The sequence below is a fragment of the Euphorbia lathyris genome, chromosome 2 (genome assembly GCF_963576675.1).
Source record: "Euphorbia lathyris chromosome 2, ddEupLath1.1, whole genome shotgun sequence".
NCBI classification, from domain to species: domain Eukaryota; kingdom Viridiplantae; phylum Streptophyta; class Magnoliopsida; order Malpighiales; family Euphorbiaceae; genus Euphorbia; species Euphorbia lathyris.
In genome coordinates this window covers 69514695-69540392 of record NC_088911.1, presented here as the reverse complement: position 1 = coordinate 69540392, position 25698 = coordinate 69514695, and the positions used below count along the sequence as shown (strand labels likewise).

The 25698-nt window shown below is 38.4% G+C and overlaps 1 protein-coding gene across 1 annotated transcript; it reads right to left on the bottom strand.

Annotated features, from left to right (window-relative positions):
* Positions 1-449: 449 nt before the first annotated feature.
* Positions 450-24072, bottom strand: LOC136218545 (uncharacterized). The gene is made up of 8 exons (XM_066005489.1): positions 23862-24072; positions 23729-23791; positions 23506-23572; positions 23293-23393; positions 1431-1475; positions 1052-1354; positions 873-975; positions 450-779 (listed from the first exon to the last, which is right to left on the bottom strand). Exons 1-8 carry the CDS (start codon positions 23976-23978, stop codon positions 697-699), a joined length of 882 nt encoding a protein of 293 aa, XP_065861561.1. The 5' UTR covers positions 23979-24072; the 3' UTR covers positions 450-696.
* Between the last annotated feature and the right edge of the window lie 1626 nt (positions 24073-25698).

Sequence of the window (25698 nt, the reverse complement as noted above, 5' to 3'; positions counted from 1 at the left end):
TATTGCTCACATTCCAGAAAACCAGATCTCTGTCCATTGCGCATAACCATGTTCCATCTTAATATCTCTGAATCCATTGCCGGGCTGTAAATCATATCATTTTTGGCTTACTACTTTCTTCCAGGGATATGAGAGATGCGAGGAAATGTGAGGTGTAAATTGGAGATTGTTTAGTTTTAAAAATAAAATAAATGATAAAATATAAAATAAATAAAATGACAAAAATGCCCTTCTAACTATTTTTAAGATACTTGTTTGTCAACTTTTAAACCAAAAGCATTATGTTTGAACCGATCAAACCACAAGGTTTATTTTTATACTTTTCCTTATTTCGACGTTGTTGCATTAAATTAAGCCTTGGTTAACCCATGATTCTAGTTCAGCCACTATATATATATATATATACACACATATAAACCTTATAGTTTTAGGCATTTGCAAAAACGTCCTTGTGATTTAAAAATTTACAAATATGGGTCTAGAATTTCCTCAATACAATTTGTTGTTTTCACAAAAAAAAAAAAAAAAAGCTTATGCGACAGATCTGTTAGATTGTAATTGTTAGAGTTTATCTACAGTATTTGGTAAATGTCACGATGAGGTGTTGGCGTTAATTTATTTTTATCAAACGAGAGTTAGGCAGAAGCAATATAATCTGAAGATTACAGGAAAAATATAGGATACAAAAATTCAGATTTATTTCATCAAAAGCTTCCATACCTCTCGCACATTAGAAGAGCCATCAGCAACTTCAGCTACCAGATTTGCGGCCATAATTCCTACACGAATAAACAATATCTATTCTATTCACCAAAAGAAACTCCTTTTTGTTTCTTTAAGAAAAGATGCAAAACACAAAGAGAGCTACTCACCATCTTTTTCTAACATAGAGAGGAATTGCCGTGTTCCTCCGCCAACTCCAAAATAATGTTTTTTGGCCGCCATATATACAACACCATCAGACCCCTGGATACACTGAAAAGGAAAATCCTTGGAAATAAGAAATCATAAGTTGGTAATACCAAAAAATTTAATAAAAACAACACCACACCTTCTTTAGGAGTCCATAGAGACTTTCTTGAGCAGATATCGAGTATATTGTCTCTGCCATTAGAATTATATCATACCCAGATTCTGGACATTTCCTTGAGCTACAGTTTTCCTTTTCTATGTGAGGCAGATATTGATGAATTTCACTCCAGTCACCAGCAAAGAAACGCATTTCCACTTCAGGATCACTACTTGTCTCGTTCCAGAATCTTTTTGAAAGGTTTACATTTGCATTTACATTAGGAATAGTAAGAGATCGCAGGACTTCAGCATTGAAGTCCTGAAAGTGTACAACCGCTGCACCCTGATGCCACACAACAGGGTCTCTAAACATCCAACACATGATACTATCAAATCAAGTAAAACAAGTACGAATTTACCTCAAGGCATGCAAAGATTCCAGGAAGGCCGTGGCCGCATCCAAGCTGAACATTGAACACATATAGAAACTCAATTAATAATCGTAACATTAAAACAAGAGGGATAGGATGTACTTATGTACTTCTAAGTTATGGCATATCTAATCACTCCATAAACCTTAAACTCAAAAAGCTTCAGACCACTAATTCATGAATTCAGTTTACTTAACAGTACATATACCAGACAAGAAAGAAAACAAAAACGTACGAAAAAATAGAAGAGGAAAACTTGAAAAAGTGCCATGTGGTGTGGTTTGGCGCTTTGAGACTAAAGGGTCAGGTATTTTTTTTTTTTGTTTTTTTTAAAGTGGGTACCTTGTGGTTCCTTCCTAAAGATTTTTTTTTAATCATTTGTTTTAGAAATAAGGTTTGATATTGAACATCATTGGAAATAAGTTTATGTTTTATTTTGTGTCATGTGTGACAACAGTTAATCAACAATATTTGAAGAACTTCTGAACATAGGATACCACTTTGACAAAAAAGAAAAAGAAAACAAAAACAAAAAGCTCATTTATCCTATAACTGTTGTCAGAAACAATGATAATAAAAATTATTCTTGGGCTTCAACTGCTTAAACTTTTAGTTCAAATGGTTCCGTAACATATCCTCTTAGACAAAATGGTGACAACCTCATTTGTTGATGTCAGATATTAATATGAAGTGAACCTTTAACTATCAGGTTGAACTTTTAGTTCAATCGGTTCCATAACATGGTATCAGAGCCTCCCTGACCAAGTGGTCAAGGATTCGATTCTTGGCAACCACATTTGTTGATTTAATTGCGGGACATGGTAATATGGGCCTGTGTTGTACACGCTTCAAGCCCAGTGGGCATTCGCGTGTAGGTGTGTGCCAGATATTAATATAAGGTGAACCTTTAACTATCAGCTTGAGCTTTTAGTCAATTGGTTCCATGACGGTTGATTAAATTTCAATATATGGTAGGGATGGGCTTGTGTTTTACAAGCTTCAAACCCCAGAGATATGTCGGAGATAATAATAATAATAACTATTTTTGGTTTTAACTATCAGCTTAAAACTTTTAGTTAAAATGGTTTTTTGACAACTGTGAAAGAGTGAAATTACATCATACCTTTTGATGTTTTCCCAGAAAAGTAATTGTAAGTACTAGGAAGTGGATTGCTTTAGGATTACAATTATTGTAACAGACACCAGCATGTCCTCCCTCCTGATGCAACTAATGCTTTTGTTTTCATGGCATGGAGTTTAGCATCATCTCTACTTGAACATACAAATCTCTCCCTATTCTGTTCATCTTCCTTAACCAGATGTATGTTACGTATAAATGCAGAAGTAAAGAACCTGATGTGTAATTCAGGCTCCTATGACAGTTAATTCTGTTAGGCTGTTAGTGTTTCTAATTCTGAGTTATTTACTATTTGCTTCATTGTTATTTCTGATGTATTGATGCGTTACTTTAGCGTATTTTGGACTGTAGTAGTAGTTTGTTGTGCAACTGTATATGGCAGCTGTCTTGTAACCGTTTTGTGACCTCAGCCGTGCCAGCTACTTACAGGTCATGCCTTTCATGGAAAGGACTATCAATGAAATCTAGCAAAAGCTATTCTCTCCTTACTTTCTTCTCTTCTTCTCTCTAAATTTTCCTATTCTTCCTTAAATTCTATTCTACTTCTAAGTCAGGAATCGTACACCTGATACCAATATCAGAGACATTCCTTCCTCTGCCATCTCCCCTGTATTGTCAGCAATTCTTCAAAGAAAACCAGAGCAGCAAAAGAGCTCAGGCAAGCCCTGGAACAACATATTAAGAACTTAAATGCTCAGTTCAACTAACGAGCCGAGGCTACAGCAACTCAATTGCAGATGATGCAAGTCAAGATGCACAATACTCAAATCGCTAAACAGCAACGGATTGATTCTATCTATCTTGAGCAAACCTTGCTCCGGAAAGAGCAAGGCAAAAGGACTCCTGGGGGAAGCCAACTAGTTCTAATTCTGGAGAGCCATCTAACAGTGTTCCCTGTTTCAATAAAATGCTTCCTAAATGCGATTTTCCTTCTTTTGAAGGTATCATAGTTATTAAAGGCGCATGGCGCAAGGGGTCTTGGAGCCTTGGCGCATGGCGCGCGCCATAGCGAGACAAGGCGCACTTTCAAAATTAAAAATTATAAACTATAAAACTAACATAAAAATGCAATGAATACTAAATTATGAAAATATCTTAAGCATAAATAAATTTTAAAATGCAAAATAAACTCCATATTAGAAAGATAAAGTTGAATATCCGAAGTGTTTTTCTTTCTACTAGACTTCTGTTATTTTGTTTCAATCAGTGGTGTTTTCTTTCTACTCTGTCTCTTCCTCTTCAAATCATAAACGTTACTAATAATACACGTACAATCTCTTCTCTTCTAATAAATGTATAATCTCTCTCTCTTTTAATAACTTTTTTTTAATATAACTGCCCCTAACTGCCAAACATTCCAGAAAACTGCCTCTAACTGCCAAGGCGTGCCTTGATGCGCCTTTGGCAACTGCTCTTGGCGCAAAATGGCGCACCAGGCACGCGCCATGGCGATTGCGCCTCGCCATGGCAGCCCCATGGCGCTAAGGCCTGCGCCTGGTGCGCCATAGGCGCGCCATTAATAACTATGGAAGGTATTGATGTTGAAATCTGGGCTAGTAAGTTAATGAAGTATTTCCAACTATTTGATGTTGCTTCCGAGAAGAGAGTGGATCTAGCAGGATTGTATTTGCAAGGAAGAGCAGAGCAGTGGTATAAAAACTGATCAGGGAACAACCTCAAGCAAACAGGGAGGAATTTGTTGAGGAAATTAGCAAGAGATTTCAAGAAACTGAAACTATTGATGTGGTGGAGGAGATGGCTCATCTGAGGCAATCCACTTCAGTATTGCAGTATCAAGAGCAGTTTGAAGCTCTGAAACTTAAAATGGAGAAGGTATACCTATCCATAACTCCTTCATTCTATGTTTCTAGCTTGATTTCAGGATTGAAACCTAAAATAACGTTTGCAGAGATTTGTGCTGTAATTAAGCAAGCTCAATACCAGGAAAGCCATATCAAGAATTTGATAGAAACAGTCAAACCTAAAACAAATTTCCGTCCCCAACTTCCTTCAAAACCTTGGAATCCCACATCAATCACTACTATCAAACCTAATACCAGTTATTAACTTAGTGTTTAGTTGAAGTTGAACTTTGGTCTTTAGATTTAAATTTACTATTGTCAGATCATAGTTGTTAGAATCGTACAAGTCCCGAGCCGACTCGTACGATTCGATTCATGAAGAATTCGAGTCGTATCTATGGTACGACTCGGAAGCTTCATGAATCGGCCGAGTCACCACCGATTCGGTCGATTCACCGAGTCACCCGATTCGGTCGATTCAAGCTACCAGTTAAAAAAAATTCAATTTCTAACAACTAAAAAACGTACAGCAAAACAACTTTCGAAGAAGATGACTATTCACTTTACAAAAACAAAAAAAGAAAAAGTTATGAAATACAATTAGTTTCGAAGAAGATGAATCTTCACTTTACAAATTCCAAAACCTTCCCTCTTCTTTTCTATTTATTTGTTATTATCTTCTTCTACTCTCTATTCTTTCTATTTTCTATGTTCTGTCTGTCTCTACTTTCTTTTTTATAACTTGATATAATTTCTATTTAGATATTAAAATTGTATTTTTTGACTAATATTTAAAGTTAAATATGGTTAATATTTTTTTTTAATAGCATTTTGAATTTGATCCGAATCTTACGATTCGATTCGATTTACGAGTCCCGATTCGCAAAATGAGATTTCGAGTCACGAGTCGAATCTCGATTTAACAACTATGTGTCATATATTAATATGAAGTGGGTTTTAACTATCAGCTTAATCTTTTGGTTCAAACGGTTCGATTCCTAGCAACCTCATTTGTTGATTAAATTGCAGGACATTGTAACATGAGCATGTGTTGTGCACGCCTCAAACCCAGGGGCATTCGCGTGCGGGGGTATGTCAGATATTAATATGCAGTGGGCCTTAACTATCTGCTTAAGCTTTTGATTTTAACGGTTCCATGACAATTATGAATTATAACAATGAAGTGATTGTCAACGGACAATGCACAACACTAGATTCTCCTTCGTTGTAAAGGCCTTGGAGTTAGGGGATTATGATCTCACCCTAGGCGTAGATTGGATGAGATGGCACACACCAGTATCCTTTGATTTCGATCAAAACAGGTTCCTTATTCATAAGCCATGAAGCACCGATACTTCCCGGAGGTCACCGTACGCATATCCGATACTCCGGCTGCGGGGATTTGGCGGGATACGTACGGGACACGCCTGGGAAGTATACCCTTTTTTCTTTTTCTTTTTTAAATGAGGGGATACGCAGGGACACGTCAGGGATACTTCGGGGATACTTTAGGGGTTTTTTAAAAAAAACTTTGAAAGTATAAGGGTTTTTTTAAAAAACTCAGAAAATATAAGGATTAAAATGAAATAATCCCAGGATTACTAGTATATACAGGTACGAAATCGATTGAACCCTAAACTAAAATTGAAAATCTCTCCTGTGCGATGCGATTGAACCCTAACAAAATTGAAATTTGTGCAATCAGTTGTCTTCCTCGATTGCTTTGCTGAAGTCGATCCCTCTCATCTGGTCTTCCTCTTATCTGGTCGATCTGCTATGAATTAATGACTTATTAGTTAATATTATAGATGTTATTTGTGGGTTTATAATGACTTGAGAGTATTATTTGTGTTTTTCTAATGACTTGAGAGTATTATTTGTGTTTTTATAATGACTTTATGAATATGATTTGTGATTTATATATTTATGTATCTTTTGAATTTTCATTATAAATGATATATATATTATTAATTATATATAAAATTTGCCGTATCCCTGCCGTACCCGTATCTCATATTTTTTAGAAATGCCGTTTGCCGTACCCGTACACGTACCCGCACCCGTATGCGTACCCGTATCGGTGCTTCATAGTTCATAAGTATCAAAGGCAGATAAAGCTTAAGGATCTTTTTGATGAGGTAAAACTCAAAGCAGTGACTCTTAAATCCATCAATCATCTAGTTTCAAAGGACTGGAAGAGAGTCACATCTAAATTATTTCTCATGTCAGTTTCTGCAGTTCAACCTGCCTTACCCCAAGACAGTCACATTCCTAAGGTACACTCACATAGCAACCTCTTATAAAAAAGAATTTACACATATTTCAACCTCCAACTGCCCTACCACCTCAGAGAACCCATGATCATGCCATTCCCCTTAAGTCTGCGACAAACCCTATAAATGTCAGGCCCTAGCGTTATGCACATCATCAAAAAAAAAAAAAAAATGAAGTTGAGAAACCGATCACTAAGATGCTAGCTAGTGGTGTCATCCAAACTAGCAACAGTCCGCATCCTTCTCCTATCCTACTTCGGTCAAGAAGAAAGAAGGCACATGGAGATTCTGTGTTGATTACAGGGATCTTAATAAGGCAACCATTAAGGATAAACTCCCTATCCCTGTTATTCAGGGACTAATTGATGAACTACAAAGGGCCAAGGTGTTTTCTAAGTTAGATTTAAGGGCTGGTTACCATAAAATTCAAATGAAAACTGATGATGGGCATAAGACCGCCATTAGAACACATTCTGTTCATTATGAGTTCTTTATTATGCCTTTTGGGCTAACCAATGCCCTGCCACATTCCAATCCTTAATGAACACTGTATTTCAGTCCTAAATAGAAAATTCATCCTGGTCTTTTTTAACGATATCCTAATCTACAACCCAACAGAAGAGGATCATTTACATCATTTACAACTGGTCTTTCAACTACTACACACAATCAGTTATTTGCTTAAGCCTCCAATTGTGATTTTGGATTGACCATGTTGCTCATTTGGGGCATATCATTTCTAAAGAAGGGCTACACTCACCCAGCTAAAAACTCAGCCATGACTGAGTGGCCAATTCCAAAATGTCTTATTGGGTACTATATCATTTCTATAGAACTTATTGGGTACTATAGAAGGTTTATCAAGGGTTATGGAAACCATTAGTAAGACATTAACTGACCTCCTCAAGCAGGATCAGTTCTATTGGTCCCCTGTTGCCAATGCAGTCTTTCTACATCTGAAAGAATTATGACTCAGGCACATGTCTTAGCCCTACCTGATTTCACACAACCTTTCATTCTTGAGTGTGATGCAAGCGATGCAGGTATATGAAAAGTGCTCATGCAGTAAGGTAGACCTATCTGCTATCTATCTCAGACTCTCAGCCCATGCAATCAAAGGCTTTGAGCTTATGAGAGGGAGCTCCCGGCTATTCTTCAGGCTTGTACATGATGGAGACATTATTTGGAGAATTTTGCCTTCATCATAAAGACTCGCCATGAAAACATTAAGCACCTTTTGGAGCAAAAATTATAGACCTACTTACAACACAAGGGAGTCTCCAAACTACTAGCGCTAGATTACTCAATTCAATACAAGAAGGGTGTAGAAAATAAGGTGGCAGATGCCCTTTCAAGGCAGCAAGAAGGAGAAGATCAAACTGCTAAGTCTGACAATTTTAGTAAGGAATCCTACATGGGTGGAGGAAATCCAACATTCTTATGATGGTGATACTATTGCCTCAAATATGATCTAGCAACCCAACATTTAACCAACCTCTCATCCTAATTATACTTTTAGCAATGGACTTCTTAATATATGTCTAGATTATAAATTGGCAGTACCACTAACTTATAATAGAGTATCATGGAAGCATGTTACAATTCTCCTCTATCTGCTATCTATCTAAGACTCTCAGCCCACGCAATCAAAGGCTTTGAGCTTATGAGAGGGAGCTTCTGGCTATTCTTCAAGCTTGTACGTGATGGAGACACTATTTGGAGAATTATGCCTTCTGATAAGTATGCTGTAGTCGATTAGGATTTACTTGTATTATCCTAATCAACCTATACTACACCGTTGCTCTAACAGAAGTTTGTATAGGTTTAGGTCTTCCTAGTTAGAGATGGTTTAGGTTCAGTCCATCTCTGTCTGTATATATAAAGGAGTGATTATGCGTGAATTATTTAACAAATATCTTACATGGTGTCAGAGCTCTAAGGGTTTAAAGACCAAACTAATTCCCGATCATCTCTATTCGGGTTTTTATTCACTGAAATTCCCGATTTTTTTTTTTTTGTCCCTGTTTCGTTTTCCCTGTTCGAATTTTTATTTTCCCCGTTCCGATCTTTTTTCCTGTTTTTGTGTTTCCCTGTTCTGATTTCCCTAAAAATGTCAATCTAATCTGTTCTGTTCTCTCTGTTAGATTTTTTTTTTCTCTCACCACAAACCCTAAAAACAGCTATGTAGCAGGCTCGTTTTCATCTTCTTGCTCGTCAGTTTCTTGTGGAAATAATGTCGGTTTTACTCAGCCACAAACTTCCGGAATAAGTCACAAATTTTTCACTCATGCTCACCCCCTCTAATTTTCTATTATGGAAGAAGAGCCAGCTGACCAATATTCTGAAAGAAGCTCGTTTATTTTCTCACATCTCGGCTTCTGCTCCTCCAACAGGCATGAATATAGATGATTGGGAATCCGCTCTGATAACATGATCTCATAGTTAGTGGGTTGTGAACCGCCAAAGAAGCATGGGACAAGCTTCATACTACCTTTGCTGCAGGAACTCATCCTCAAATTCGACAGATAAGGAATCAACTTCTCACCCTTCAGAAAAATAATGATTCTATTACTGTTTATATGCAAAAGACTAAAATGTTGTTTGAATTGTTGATTGCATAATGGCAGGACTTGGACCTACTTATAGACCGTTTTGTCGCTCCCTAGAAACTCGACTCGAGCCTATTACTTATGATAATTTGCTTGGATTATTGACCAGTGAAGAAATCCAGCTTGCTCGAGATACGAAATGAATTTAAATATCTCCCCGTGTGTTTCTCGTGGGGGATTTAACAATCGTGGACGAAGACGCGGTCGTGGACAGCAGTCCTGAGGTGGATGGTCCAATGCCAAGGCGCATCACGCGGATATGGACAATAATTTCAGCCCGGACGTGGCAATTCGAATCAATGGTGTCTAACATCGATTATTCTACAATAACATGCTATAACTAGGGGTGTACAAAAATTAACCAACCCATTTAATATAACCAATCCAACCCAACCCAATCCATATATTTTTATTACAGTGGTTTTATCCATGGGTTGGATTGAACCCAACCCATATAAGGGATGGATTGATTAGGTTGGGTTGGGTTGATTTTTAATTCAAACATTTACATGTATCTTTTTTCTTATTTCCTTTTCAATTTAAAAACAATTTTATTACAAAACATTATTATAATCAGTTAACCAGAACAATAGTTTCAGTTTCATTTTATTCGAACTGTTCAGTTTTCGGTTTCAGTTTTGAATTTAAAAATCGTCGGTTTTAATTAACCGAACAGATCATATATATATATATATATATATATATATATATATATATATATTAGTTAGCCACCCACAGTCCCATACGATTGCAGAAAGCTTGTTTCACCTTGGCTCTTTACGACTCTCTCTCTCAGTTCCACTTGCAAAGTGTGAGTCGAGGTCCTTTTGGAATTACATTTGTCGATCAAATGTAGATCCTTTTCAATCATTTTATTTTGATTGATGTTGCAATAAAGTAGGTTGGGTTTTTTATTTTTATTTTTAATTGGAATTGGATTTAATGAAAGAGTTATTTGTTGGTGTACTTCATCTTATGCTATGAAAGCGTTTTTAAGAAAATTAAAATTGGGAATTCATTCTCCATGGCATTAAAAAAGATGAGATGGCGTTAAAAAAGATGAGATTAAAGAAAGCAGTAAGACTTGATGGCATCCCTATTAAGATTTAGAGATGTTTGGGAGAGAGAGGAATCGAATGGTTGACGACTTTCTTCAACAAGATTTGGAGAAGCAATAAGATATCATCGGAATGGAGGAAAAGTACCATAATCCCTTTGTATAAGAACAAAGGCGACGTGAGGAATCAAACTAATGAGTCACACTATGAGGAGGATGAAGATCTCGGAAAACCAATTTGGCTTTATGCTAGGAAGATCAACTATGGAGGCTATCCATCTAATGAGACAATTAATGGAGCACTATCAAAATAAGAAGAAAGATTTGCATATGGTTTTCATTGACTTGGAGAAGGCATACGATAAGGTACCAAGGGAAGTACTTTGGTGGGCCTTAATAAGGAAAGACATTTCGCGGAAATATATTGACATCATAAAGGACATGTATGAAAGAGCATGCACGAGTGTACGTACCAGTGTTGGGGAGACTGAAGAGTACCCTATTACGATTGGAGTGCATTCAGTTTCCGCACTTAGCCCATTTCTTTTTGCCGTCGTTATGGATGAATTAACGAGTTCACTTCAAGACGATATACCATGGTGCATGTTGTTTGCAGATAACATTGTGTTGGTTGATGAGACGAAAGAAGGCGTGGAGAGGAAGTTGGAACTATGGAGGCAAACTTTGGAATCTAGAGGCTTCAAGTTGAGCTGAAGTAAGACGAAATATTTGGAGTGTAAGTTTAGCGGCGACAGAAGTAAGGAGACATGGACAATCACCCTGGATGGGAGGGTTGTCTAGGGCTCGGATTGCTTCCGTTATTTAGGATCTATTAGTCAAACAGATGGAGAAGTGGATGAAGAAGTTGCTCATATGATTAAATACGGTTGGTCGAAGTGGAAAAGTGCTACGGGTTTCCTTTTGCAACCCCGGCATGCCGAATAGATTGAAGGGAAAATTCTACCGCACGGCAATTAGACCTGCATTGTTATAAGGTACGGAGTGTTGGGCAGTGAAACACTGTCACATTCATAAGATGTCGGTGGCGGAAATGTGTATGTTGCGATGGATGTGTGATTATACGAGAAAGGATCGGATGAGTAATGAAATAATTAGGACAAAAATAGGGGTTACATCTATTGAGAATAAAATGAGGGAAAATCGACTAAGGTGGTTTGGCCATGTAAGACGAAGAGCGCTTGATGAGCCGATTAGAAGGATTGAAGAGTGGCAAAGGGATGCAATGATGAGGGCTAGGGGAAGGCCTAAGCAAACTTGGAAGAGGGTGATTGAGAGTGATATGAGTTTATTGAGGATTGAGGAAAATATGGTAGTGGATAGGATGAAGTGGGGGGAGAGAATTTATGTCGCTGACACAACTTGATTTCACGGTTTCGTATGACGTTTCATGTTAGCTGATCCCGAATCATTTCGGGACTAAGGCTTTGTTGTTGTTATTGTAATGGTTAAAAATTGTTAACTGAAAAACCTAATAAATAATATAGGTTAACCGACATTAATGGTTGATTTTAGTTTTAACACACACACAATTGATAGATTCAGTTCAATTAATAAATTTGTCTAAAGGATCGGTTAATCAAATCATGAAAGGAAACCAATTATCGGTTTCAACATACGTTAGAGATCTAATAGGTGATTTTAAGATGCTTTGTAAATTTTTTTTATTAAAAATGTCGCCTCCCTCTCTGGAATTCCTGAATTCACCACTGATTAGTTAGGTCGAACAAGAAATGTGATCTAAATTACAACATTTTTTATTTCTATCAATTGTGTGGTCATACGAGAAAGGATCGGGTGAGTAATGAAATAATTAGGACAAAAGTAGGGGTTACATCTATCGAGAATAAAATGAGAGAAAACCGACTAAGGTGGTTTGGTTATGTGAGACGTAGAGCGCTTGATGCGCCGGTTAGGAGGACCGAAGAGTGACAAAGGGATGTAGTGGTGAGGGGTAGGGGAAGACCTAAGCAAACTTGGAGGAGGGTGATCAAGAGTGATATGAGTTTACTGGGAATTGAGGAAAATATGGTAGTGGATAGGACGGAGTGGAGGGAGCGAATTTGTGTCGCTGACACGACTTGATTTCACGGTTTTATATGATGGTTCATGTTAGCCGACCCCGAATCATTTCGGGACTAAGGCTTTGATGTTGTTGTATTAATCTAATATGTGAATTAAAATAATATTTTCTAATAAAATTGTTTTTGCACAATGAAAAGTAAAGAATGAGAAAAGGATATACAATTATTTGAATTAAACACCAACCCAACCCAATCTAACCCAATTCAATTCAATTCAATTCAATATTTGATAGGTTGGATTGGTTTTAACAACCAACCCATGAGTTGTTTGTTTTAATGGGTTGGGTTGGATTGTAACTCAAACCCTATAAATTAATTTATTTTACACCCCTATAGGACATTATTCTCTTACTTGTTCTTCACCAAATTTCAATCAAGGCCATCGACAAAACAATCAACCTTCAGGTCATCTTGAAGATGCTAATCGAAATCAGCCTTGGTTTATGGATATCGGTGCTACTCATCATCTGACCTTTGATTTGGAAAATCTTGCTTTTCATTCCGAATATCACGTTCCTAAGGAAGTCACTATAGGTAAAGGTTCTAAACTCCCTATTCATTTCATTGTTGCCTTTGATTGCAAGATGAAAGACAAAAATCTTAAGTTCAAAGATGTGTTATTTGTTCCTTCAGCTTCTCAGAACTTAATCTCTAATAGATCTCTTGCTTCATCTAACAATATTCTGTTGAAATTTTTTGCTAACTCGTTTTTGGTAACAGATTTGGTAACGAAGGAAATCATCTTCAAGGGGCAGAGTATAAAGGGCGGCCCGGTGCACTACGCGTCCCCGCTGAGCGAGGGTTCGGGGAGGGGTCCCACCACAAGGATGTACTGGGGGCAAGCCTTCCCTTGCCAATTTATTTGGCAAGAGGCCGCTCCTAAGACTCGAACCCGTGACCTTTGGTCACACGACAACAACGTTTTACCTTCCCGTTTCAATAAACTTTGCTGCTTTATCTATGTGGCATACTCATTTAGGCATGCAAGAATTCCAGTTGTTAGAAAACTCATCTCTTCTAATGTTATTCTAGCTTCAGATAATAAAAAGCATTCCCTTTGTGAACCACGTTCTTTGAGCAAAATTCATAAACTCCCTTTCGTTAAATCCAATTATGTTGTTAACCAATCATTAAAGTTGATTTGTTCTGATGTGTGGGGTCCTCTGCGTATTAAATCTCATGATGGTTATTCATATTATATTCTTTTTTTATCATTACACAAAATATTCGTGATCTTCTTTCTCAAAAAGAAATTTGACATGTATGACACCTTTGTTAAATTCCATTTACTTGTGTAAAAATATTTTGAACTCCCAATTAAATCTTTCTATCAAATTAGGGGGTGGGTGGGGGTGAGAGTTTCAGGCCCGAACAAAATATTTTTCAGATAACGGAATACTTCAGAGATGCTTTTGTCCTTATACACCAGAACAAAATGGTTGTGCTGAAAGAGAACATCATCATATTGCTAAAACTGGTCTGGCTCTAACAAATCATGCTTGTTTGCCCATTTCCTTTTGGTCTTATGCCTTTTATACTGTCGTGTATGTAATGAATTGATTGCCTAAATCCACTGTTAATTCTGCAATTCCATATCAGTTACTATTTGGAAAACTTACAGATTATACACAAATACGAATCTTTGGTTGCTTATGTTATTCTTGGCTGCGCCCATATAGTCCACATAAACTTGTTCAGTTCTTGGAGTCTCAATTTTCAATTTGGAATTTGGGACGACTACATTATTTTTTTGGGTGTCGAAGTTGAATGGAGCTATTTCTTCATCAAACCAAGTATTGTAAGGCTATTCTTGAGAAATCAAATATGCAAAGCAGCAAACCTATTTCAACCCCAGAAAATCCAACCGAAAAGTTGAGCACCGAGGATGGAGCATTATTAATCAATCCCGAAATGTACATGAGTATAGTGGGTAGCCTTCATTATCTTACCTTCACCCGTCTTGGCATTTCTTTTGTAGTAAATAGTCTCAATATATGCATGTGCCTCGTGTATCGCACTAGTTGGATGGCTGTCAAACGCGTTTTGCTATCTAAATGGGACTTGTTCATATGGTTTAACACTACATCGAGGTGGCAGGCTTGGCAATTGCACTGCTTTTCGAATGCTGATTGGGGTGAGAGATCAAGATGATAGAAAATCCACCAGCGGTTATGTTGTGTTTCTAGGAAGATGCCTCCTATCCTGGTCCTCGCGTAAGCAGCGTCCAGTTTCTCGTTCATCCACAGAGGCAGAATATCGTTTGATCACATCTGCCACATCTGAGCTGAGTTGGATAAAAATGTTACTCAATGCAATCGGATTCCCAAGAACTTCTCCTATCTTATGGTATGACAATTTGAGTGTTGCTAATCATGTGTTCTATAACAACATTAAACACTTAGACATTGATTTCCATAACAACAGTTGGTATAGGTTTTCCTAGTTAGAGTTGGTTTAAGTTCAGTCCATCTCTGTCTGTATATATAAAGGAGTCTTCTGTTAATAAGAGATTATGCGTGAATTATTTCAGCAACAAATATCTTACACCTTCATCATAAAGACTGACCATGAAAGCATTGAACACCTTGTGGAGCAAAAACTACACACCTACTTACAACACAAGGGAGTCTCCAAACTACTACCGCTAGATTACTCAATTCAATACAAGAAAGGTGTAGAAAATAAGGTGGCAGATGCACTTTCAAAGCGCCAAGGAGAAGGTCAAACTGCTAAGTCTCTGGCAATTTCAGTAAGGATTCCCTACTTGGATGGAGGAAATCCAACATTCTTATAATGGTGATAGTACTGCCTCAAAATTGATCCAGCAACCCAACAACCAGCCTCTCATCCTAATTATACTTTTAGCAATGGACTTCTTACCTCTCATCCTAATTATACTTTTAGCAATGGGCTTCTTAAATACAAGTCTAGATTATAGATTGGCAGTACCACTTACTTATGATTATTATGGAAGCATGTTACAATTCACCTCTAGTCAGTCATTCCGGAATTAAAGGCACCCTTTGTAATATCGTTTCTATTGGCCTAACATGCCTCAGTCTGTCATTTCTTGAGTTGCAAACTGTGACACTTGTCAGAGATGTAAGGTTGATCATGTAGCCTATACAGGCCTTCTCCAACCTCTTCCCATTCTATTTGGAGCATGGGAAGATGTTGTCATGGATTTCATAGAAAGGCTACCAAAATCTGCTAGGTTTGATACTGTAGTTTCGGAAAACTCAAATAGTGTATTATTGGAACAATAGGTATTTATATATGTAGAGATGCTAATAAGTCCCTGAACTAATATGCTAATAGGTCCCTAAACTAATATCTATATACAATTACATACATTACACTCCCCCTCAAGCTGGAGCATAGATATTTGACATGCCCAGCTTGTTACAGATGTAATTTACCCGAACCCCATTTAAGGCTTTGGTAAAAATGTCTCCAAGCTGTTCATTGGTGCCAATGTAGGCTGTAGCAATGATGTTTTCTTCTAGCTTTTCACGAACAAAGTGACAATCTATTTCAATGTGCTTAGTACGTTCACGAAACACAGGATTGGAAGCAATATGAAGAGCTGCTTGATTATCACATCATAATTTTGCCGGAGTGGTGACGTTGAACCCAAGTTCGGAGAGGAGATGACGAATCCACATAATCTCACACACTGATTGAGACATCGCTCGATATTCAGATTCTGCACTGGAGCGAGAAACAACACGTTGCTTCTTGCTCTTCCAAGAAATTAAATTACCTCCAACAAAAACACAATAACCGGTAGTGGATCTCCTATCATCTTTGTCTCCTGCCCAATCTGCATCAGAGAAACACTCAATCTGGGTATGACCATAATTCTTGTAAAGTAAGCCTCGGCCAGGAGTTCCCTTTAAGTAGCATAAGATCTGTTCCAGTGCAGTCCAGTGATCAACAGTGGGAGATGACATAAACTGGCTAACAACACTGACAGAATAGGCAATATCTGGTCTAGTCACTGTAAGATAGTTTAACTTTCCAACCAAATGCCTATATCTTCCAGGGTCTTCAAAGGGCTCTCCTTCTGATGTGAGATGCGCATTCGGTGTCATAGGTGCACTGCATGGCTTAGCTCCAGATTTTCCAGTTTCGGACAACAAATCAAGAACATATTTTCTTTGAGACAGGAAAATTCCTTTCTTACTCCTTGACACCTCAATTCCTAAGAAGTACTTCAAAGCTCCTAGATCCTTGGTATGAAATTGACCATGGAGAAATGATTTCAAAGATGAGATTCCTGACATGTCACTGCCTGTAATAACAATATCGTCTACATAGACGACCAAGAGAATGATACCTGAAGCAGAATGTTTATAAAAGACAAAGTGATCACACTTACACTTCTTCATCCCAAAAACCTCAATTGCTTGACTAAACTTTCCAAACCATGCTCGAGGACTTTGTTTCAACCCATATAGAGATTTGCGGAGGCGATAAACTTTGCCATACTCCCCCTGAGCAACAAACCCTGGTGGTTGCTCCATGTAAACTTCTTCTTGAAGGTCCCCATGTAGGAAAGCATTTTTGATATCTAACTGATGCAAGGGCCAATTAGAGTGGGCAGCCAGGGAGATAAAGAGACGAATAGAGCCCATTTTAGCCACTGGGGAGAAGGTGTCAGAATAATCAACCCCATAAGTCTGAGCAAAGCCTTTTGCAACAAGACGAGCCTTTAGTCGAGCAACAGAACCATCAGAGTTAACTTTCACAGCGAATACCCAACGACATCCAACAAGTTTCTTACCAACAGGTAAATTTACCAAGTTCCAAGTGCCATTAGCATCCAAAGCATTCATTTCATCAATCATGGCGTGGCGCCAGCCCGGATGGGATAACGTCTCAGATACAGATTTAGGAGTAGTAGTAGAGTCAAGGGAAGCAACAAAAGACTGTGAAGGAGAAGATAAGCGCTCATAGGAAACAAAAGCAGAAATAGGATGGGAGCAAGATCTTTTACCTTTACGAAGGGCAATGGGAAGTTCATCAGTGGTTTGGCTTGACTCAGAAGCAGGATCTGAAGGCGAAGCAGAAATTGGTACTGGATCAGAAGCAGGAGGTCTCTCACGTCGTGAATATACTTGAGTAATTGGTGGCTTAGAGGGACAGCCATCCGAAACCTGGTGAACTTGATAGACCAGCTCATCATCAACATCAGTATCACCTCTGGAGATATCAGACGACATGGAAAAGAACGGAAGATGTTCCATAAACGTGACATCAGAAGACACAAGATATTTATCAAGGGAAGGAGAAAAACAACGATACCCTTTTTGAAGACGAGAGTATCCAAGGAAGACACATTTAAGGGTTTTGGGGTCAAGTTTAGTGACTTGTGGACGAACATCCCGAACAAAGCAAGTACACCCAAAAATACGAGGTGACACAGGAAACACAGGTTTATGAGGGAAGAGAGTACCATACGGAGTCTCACCTTATAACACGGAAGAAGGCATACGATTGATCAGAAAACATGCTGTAGAGACAGCATCAGCCCAAAAATGTTTAGGAACACGTGTTTGAAACAGAAGAGCTCTAGTAGTTTCAAGAAGATGACGATTCTTGCGTTCAGCAACACCATTTTGGGATGATGTATCAACACAGGAAGATTGATGAAGAATACCATTCTGGATCATGAAAGACTGAAATTGTCCAGAAAAGTATTCTTTAGCATTGTCACTTCGGAGTATACGAACAGAAACATTAAATTGTGTTTTAATCTCAGCACAAAAAGTAGTAAAATGAGTAAATAATTCAGAACGACTTTTCATTAAATATAACCAAGTAGTTCGAGAATAATCATCCACAAAAGTAACAAAATATCTGAAACCAGGTTTCGACACAACGGAACAAGGACCCCAAACATCAGAATGAACTAATTCAAATGGAAAACTTGACCTTTTATTGACTCGGGGAGGGGAAAACAAACGGTGATGTTTAGCAAACTGACACGACTCACAATCTAAACTAGACAAATCCTGAAACTGAGGACATAATTTCTTCAACACTGGTAGAGAAGGATGTCCCAACCGACAATGTTCATCAAAAGGTGTGGATACACTAGAGAGGGCAACCGGTCTTCTAACAGTTGTATCCACGATGTAGAGACTGCCAGATTCCCGTCCACTACCAATAATCTGCTTCGTCATGAGATCCTGAAATAAGCAATGATCAGGGAAAAATGAGATAGAACAATTAAGTGAACGAGTAAGCTGACTCACAGAAATTAGATTGAATGTAAATCCAGGCACATTAAGAACAGAGGAGAGGGAAAGAGAAGAAGTTGGGTTAATAGTGCCAGAACCAATAACAGGGGAATGTGTACCATCAGCTATAGCAACATGTGAAGGAAAAGTTTTATTATGAGAGGTGAACAATTCAGAATTACCTGTCACATGGTCTGTTGCACCAGAATCAATGACCCACTTTGAAGACGAAGAAATGAGGCACTTATTAGAATTACCTGAATCAGCAATAGCAGTGATAGGTGAAGTAGAATGCTGAGGAGCTAATGATTCTTGATACTTAGCATATTCATCTGCAGTAAGGGTGTAGGTCGGACCAGAGGATGTAGCATCACTAGTGACAATGTGAGCAGACCGGTGCCTGTGCTGCCCCTTTGCCTTAAGTTTGGGACAAGTACGTGTGGTATGACCCGGCTCATGACAGTAATAGCACTCAACGACTCTGTTCCCTTCAGTTGGATATCTGGTGTCCCGAAAGACTCTGTTCCCTTCAGTTGGATATCTGGTATCCCGAGTGCCACCCTTAATCGGACCCTTATAAGAGCGGTCAGATGAAGGCTTGTGGCTGACTAGTGCACTGGAAGCAGGAACAACAGGAGTGGGTGACAGAACCAGCCCACTTCGCAAAACACGGCTAAGAGCTTCCTCAGCATCAGGAATGGTGGCACTAGAGAGAATCTGGGAAGTAACACCCTCAAAATCAGAACCAAGTCCACACAGATAGCGAAGAACAAACATTTGTTCCCGTTGAGCTTGCAACACTCTTATATCAGTACTCAAAGGCAGCAATTCATTCAACTGCTGAAAAATTTCCCTCAACTGCATATAGTAATCCTGAGCAGATTGACCCTGACGATCAGTAGTATAGAAAGACTTATACGTATCGTATAAGCGAGACAAATTATCCTTCCCAGCATACATATTTTGCAGATAGTCCATAAGTTATTTGGCATACTCACAATGACGAACCAAACCAACAATAGACGCATCAATAGAGTTCTTGATACCCAAAAACAAACAGGCATCATCTGCCATCCAATCCTCATCATCTGTCTTAGGATCATCAGTTAAATGACGGGTCTTCCTGATGCTACGCAAATAAATCTTGATTGTTTTAGACCAGTCTAAATAATTGGAACCCGTCAATTTATGATCAGTAATCTTAGGAGAAACTGTCATAATGCTACTAACCACATGTTTACTCGATTCAACTTTCTTATCCTTGTCCTGAGCCATTTTAGCAAAGAAGAAACAGAACCCAACAAGTTTCAGCAAAAAAGGAACACAAACAGGGACCAACCTTCACAGGGTGCGAAAACAAAAGTCGTCGGAACACAAAATAAATTGGACAGGGAGGCCGATCGGAGGGAGACGAAGCCAACGGTGTTGGTCGGAGTCGAGTCGGCGGCCGGAGGTGGCCGGACGCGCCGTCACGCGCCGGAGCGTGGAGGAGGGTCGCCAGAGTGAGGTGGCGCGTGCGGTGCACTCGTCTGTCGGAATGTCGCCGGACCGCCGCGAACAGGCCGATCTGAGGATGGGTAGACGGATGGGCCGTGAGGTGAGACTAGGTGATGATCAGAAAAATGGAAATCAGAAGAAGGTGGAACCCTAAATCAGTTTGCACACTAGGGCAAACACAAAAGAAAAACACTGCACACTAGGGCAGGCTCTGATACCATGTCATGGAACCGTTTTAGCTAAAAGCTCGAACTAATAGTTAAAGGTCCACTTCATATTAATAGCTGACACACCCCCACACACGAAAGCACACTTGGGCTTGAAGCGTGACAACACAGGCCCATATTACCATGTCCTGCAAATAACTCAACAAATGGGGCTGCCAAGAATCGAACCCAGGACCACTTGGTCACACTGGCTCTGATACCATGTAGTTTGGGAAAACTCAAATAGTGTATTATTGGAACAATATGTATTTATATACAAAGTGGTAGAGATGCTAATAGGTCCCTGAACTAATATGCTAATAGGTCCCTAAACTAATATCTATATACAATTACATACATTACAGATACCATCTTGGTGGTGGTGGATAGATTCTCCAAAGGTGGTCATTTTATTGCCCCATCTCACCCCTTCAATCCTGCTACTGTGGCTCAAGCTTTCCTAGACAATGTCTTTAAATTACATGGAATGCCTAGGGCAATATTCTCGAAGGAACTTATGAAACTAATAAGCACTCAGTTGCACTTTAGTAGTGCCTATCATCCTCAATCTGATGGTGAGTTAGAATGTCTGAATCAGTGCCTAGAAAATTATTTGTGTATGTATTTCCTAAATCCAATAAAATGGGTTCACTAGCTAAGCTTAGCTAAATTCTGGCACAATTCTAAGTATCACAGTGCTATCAACATGAGTCATTTTAGGCTTCGAATGGAATCATGCCTCAGCTGCCAATTTTGCTTTCCAATCTACTGATGTAGCTATAGCTGAAGATGTTTTCAAAGAACGATGTCAAATGACTTCTTAATTGAAGGAGTGTTTATCTTCAACTCAGAACCGCATGAAGAAACTATGAGACAAAAAGAGGATAGACTAGGAGTTTGCAATGGCTAATTGGGTGTTCTTGAAGCTTCATCCTTATTGACAGTCTACCATAGCTCTTCGTAGTTCCTTGAAGCTCTCTACTAAATACTATGGCCCATTTCAGATACTGAATGCATTGGCAAGGTAGCTTATAAGCTCTAGCTACCACCAACTTGTCGAATTCACAATATCTTTCACATCTCCTTACTCAAACGCAAGCCCAAATCAGATGTATCCCCATTGACTACACTCCCTCCTTTTGATGGTGAGTTTGTCATTGAGCCGGCCAAAGTCCTAAATTCTAGGAATGCTCTCATTGATGGGGTGTCTACTCCACAACTTTTGATCCAATGGGCAGTCATGCCCTCAATAGATGCTACTTGGGAAGATTAGGCTATGTTAGCTACCCAAAACCCATACTTTTTTCATTCTTGGGGACAAGAATATGGTAAAGGAGGAGGTATTGTTACGTAGAAACCCAGAAATAAAGGACCTCGTGTGTAATTCAGGCTCTTATGATAGTCAATTCTGTTAGGCTGATAGTATTTCTAATTCCTAGTTATTTACTATTTGTTGCATTGTTATTTCTGATGTATTGATGCATTAACTTTAGCCTATTTTGGACTGTAGTAGTTTGTTGTATATGTCAGTTGTCTCGTAACCGTTTTGTGGCCTCAGTTGTACCAGCTATTTAGAGGTCATGCCTTCCATAGAATGGACTATCAATGAAATTTAGCAAAAGCTATTCTCTCCTTGCTTTCTTTTCATCTTCTCTCTAAATTCTTCTATTCTTCCTTAAATTCTATTCTACTTCTAAGTCAGAAGCTTACACCTGACAATGTAGCACAAACTTGAATAACCTATTTATGTGCCGATTCAAATAGGTCACAGTTTGCAAATCCTATATGTAACATGTTGTCACGAGGTTTTATAATACATAATTGAAGCTTAACAGATGAGCAAAATTAGACAAGATAACTGGAAAGTATGGAAGAAAAGAAAGAAAGAATGAACAAGTCTTGTGCATTCAGAACAAGGAGATGTCTACAAGAAAATTATATGACTAAATCTCAGATCCTGGCACACAACCCAAGAATCTCTTACTGTTTTCACCAAATTTGAATCAGTAGATTCTCATGTTCCCTCCAACCAAATTGTTCTTCTTCAAAGTTAACTGTTCAACGGTTAATAATCCTAGAGTTAGAACATTAAACTACAACATAATCTTTCTGTTTGATATCTATGATACCTTTTTGTTGTAACTGCAAAAAGGACAATTGCAGCATTTAGATATTAGTGATCACTATCTCATGCATTGTTACATATGCTCAAATTGAGTTAGAAGTGACTGTAACAAGAGAAATAAATTAAGCAAATATGCGTCATGAAAGTAAAGCGAATGCCTTATGTGGCAAATGGTAGCAGTGTAATTAGATTATTCCTTGTCTCACATGATAGGTTGGCAATATTCCTTTGACAAGATGATAAATGCTTATTACAAGGTAAAGCAAGGTGAGTTCTACCCGGAATACTATTTTTAAGGCCTGGATGAAAGTTAAGGTAATAAAAGTTATCCAAGGAGAGCTCTAAACCTTGTATAAGAGGATTTCAATTTAAAATCTAAATCATATATCATACTCAAGGAATCCATGACTCGAGGACATACTTAAAAGGGACAGAATTCTATTGTACCTTTTCCCATTATGCATTCCCGACCTACAAAATCTTCACGGATATTCTTAACTTAAATCTTGACAAGGATTATGCATCATTGAGTTTCAATCACAGATGAACAAGCATAATGAAACAACGGCATAGATTATGTATCTCAGACATTCAGGCAATGCATTTCATATTCATAGAGAAAAGATGCTTCTGAACCCAATAAATTCTCTATTCTGTTTCTTGACTAGCATGCAAAGGTACAAAGATAATTACAAGGCGACAACATGAAATCCGTGAAGTTTGAATCAGAAGCAATCAACCAACTCATGCAACAACAGTTATTAAATAGAAAACCGCTTGAAGAAGTGGTACCCACCTCTAAAACTCGCTTTCCAGTAAATGATAAATTCCCATTCTGTACCTCTGAGCGGAGAGCTTTAATGAGGTCCAGTGAGCCTTCCCAAAGCTTCAGCCCTCCTAAAAATCAAAACAACAAACAATATGTATATAACATAACAAGCTTCAGTCATGGCCATAAATACTCCAAATAAAGGTAATCAATCAAAGGTAAAGAAAATAATTTTTCCACCTTCATATACACCGGGTACCAAATCAGAATTAGGCAAGCCAAAAACCTCCTTAGTGCTAACCCGTCCCTGAACGAAGAAAAAGAAAGAAAACGCCTCAAAATTAACTGGAAAAGCTCAATTCAGTCAAGGTATGTTCTGAAAATTTTGTTTCAGTCGTCAGTCGTGTATATTTCCAACCATTCTCAGCAACCAAACAGGAGGACGCAAAGAACTAGAACTGACCTTGAGCAAAGTGAGACCATCCAAGTCCAGTGGCTCCACTGAGCATTTTGAAGCCGAAGAAGCCTTCATTTAAAACAGAATTAGTAAAACAATCCATTAATCGGTAATATATAGAACAGAGTTTAAATGATACCTCAGATGATTGAACTTCAACTGGAGGAGGTGGAGGAGGGAGAGGATCCTCGAAAACCCCTAATCCTAGCCCATTCGAGGTCGAGAATAATTGGAACCCTGTGGAGTTTCCGGCCATGATATTCAGAAAGCTACTCTAAGTTTTTTGGTATAATGTAGCTGCAGATTCTCGTAAGCGTAGAAGGTGGGATTCCTTGGCATTCTGGCTGTTTTTGCTATATTTTTATTTTCACACCTAGGCTGAAATCGAGACGAGCCCGCTCGCTATAAACGAGTTTGAACCCGAGCCCAACTTTGATTTGTTGAAGTCCAAAATCATCTTTGAACTTGGTTCATTAAGAAAATTATTTTGTTTGGGAGTAAATTGTTAATTATATTTTATAAAGTTTAATCGTAAATAGCTTTTTAATTGTATACATAAACAAGCTCACAAACAAAGTTCATAAATAAATAAACAAGATGCTTATAAATAGTTTGTATATTACTCATTTATTATGTTTGTGAACGAACTCATCTAATAGCAAATTAAATAATATTACATTTAGATATTTCTGAACTAACACAAAACTATATAGTTTTCTATAAAACTAAATTTTTTCATAAATGTTCTAATCGAGCCTGCTGGCGAGCTTTCAAGTCGAGCTTTGACCTGCTCAAACTCGGCTCATTTACGAACCGATCCAGTAAATCATGCTTACGAGCGGTTCATTTACACATCGAGCCAAGCTTTTATCGAGCCGACCACCGAGTCGCTCGTGAACGGCTCGACTCATTTACAACCTCATCACTACCAATCTATTCTTGTAGGTACTAACGTTTTCATCATGGTGGTCTTCTTCTTGAAGACCCACATGACCCAATGAATTTTATCAGTTCTGGTGGATAAAACTAAAGTCCACACTTGGTTGGTGTACATGTAGTCCATTTCAGACTTCATGGCCTCTAGCCATGATTCGGAATCTGGGATTTCAAGAGCGTCCTCATAAGTCATAAGTTCATCATTTAAGACGAGAACCTCTTTGTTGTAGCCCACTAAAAATTCATATCTCTTTGGACCTTGACGAATTCTATCATACCTACAAGGTTGTTGCGTCACATGTGTCTTAGTCTGTGAGACAGGTTCAGGTTCCACCCTTGCTTCCACTATTTTGACTTGTGCCTCTTCTTGCATTTCATCAAGTTCAATCATGCTTTGTACTTGTGTTTTTTTGGCATTCCCTCCAAAGGATGGTTTTCAAGTGGAAATGATTTATAATGATGAGATGCCTCCCGTAGTGGCTAGGGAGAAAAAGATGAAGTTTATGCTAGTGTTAGGTTTTGGAAAAACAACAACAAAGAGTGAGGATATTCGAAGGTTTGTCCCCAGCACATGGAACTAAGTGTGGATTAGGCTACAAACTGCATAAGGATGTAGGTGGAACCAAGAAAAGAGGCCAAGCCCAAACATGAAGAGGTAAAATAAAATATTAGTTTTGAAGCTTTTCAAAAGGAGGTGATAAGAGCTTAGCTTAAGTGGGTTGGATAATTTTTTGAGAAGCACCCAATGATGCGAACCCATGAGGAACGGTGCCTCGAAAACCCGACAACTAGATTTGATCCCTAGGAAAGCTAACGAATCAGGGTCGGACAGAAAAGAACCCTTACAAAACTAGGTTGTAAAGACCCAATCCCAGTCTCCAACAATTAAGGATTTAATCCCGAACTGTTCAAAGTAGTGCCCCAAAGAACACAAGAGAAACCACTCACAACTCTTTAAGAGTAATATTTTTATTAAGATGAAACTTGTGTCTTACATATGAAAAAGCTCACCTTTAAATAGGTAAAGCAAATACAAACAA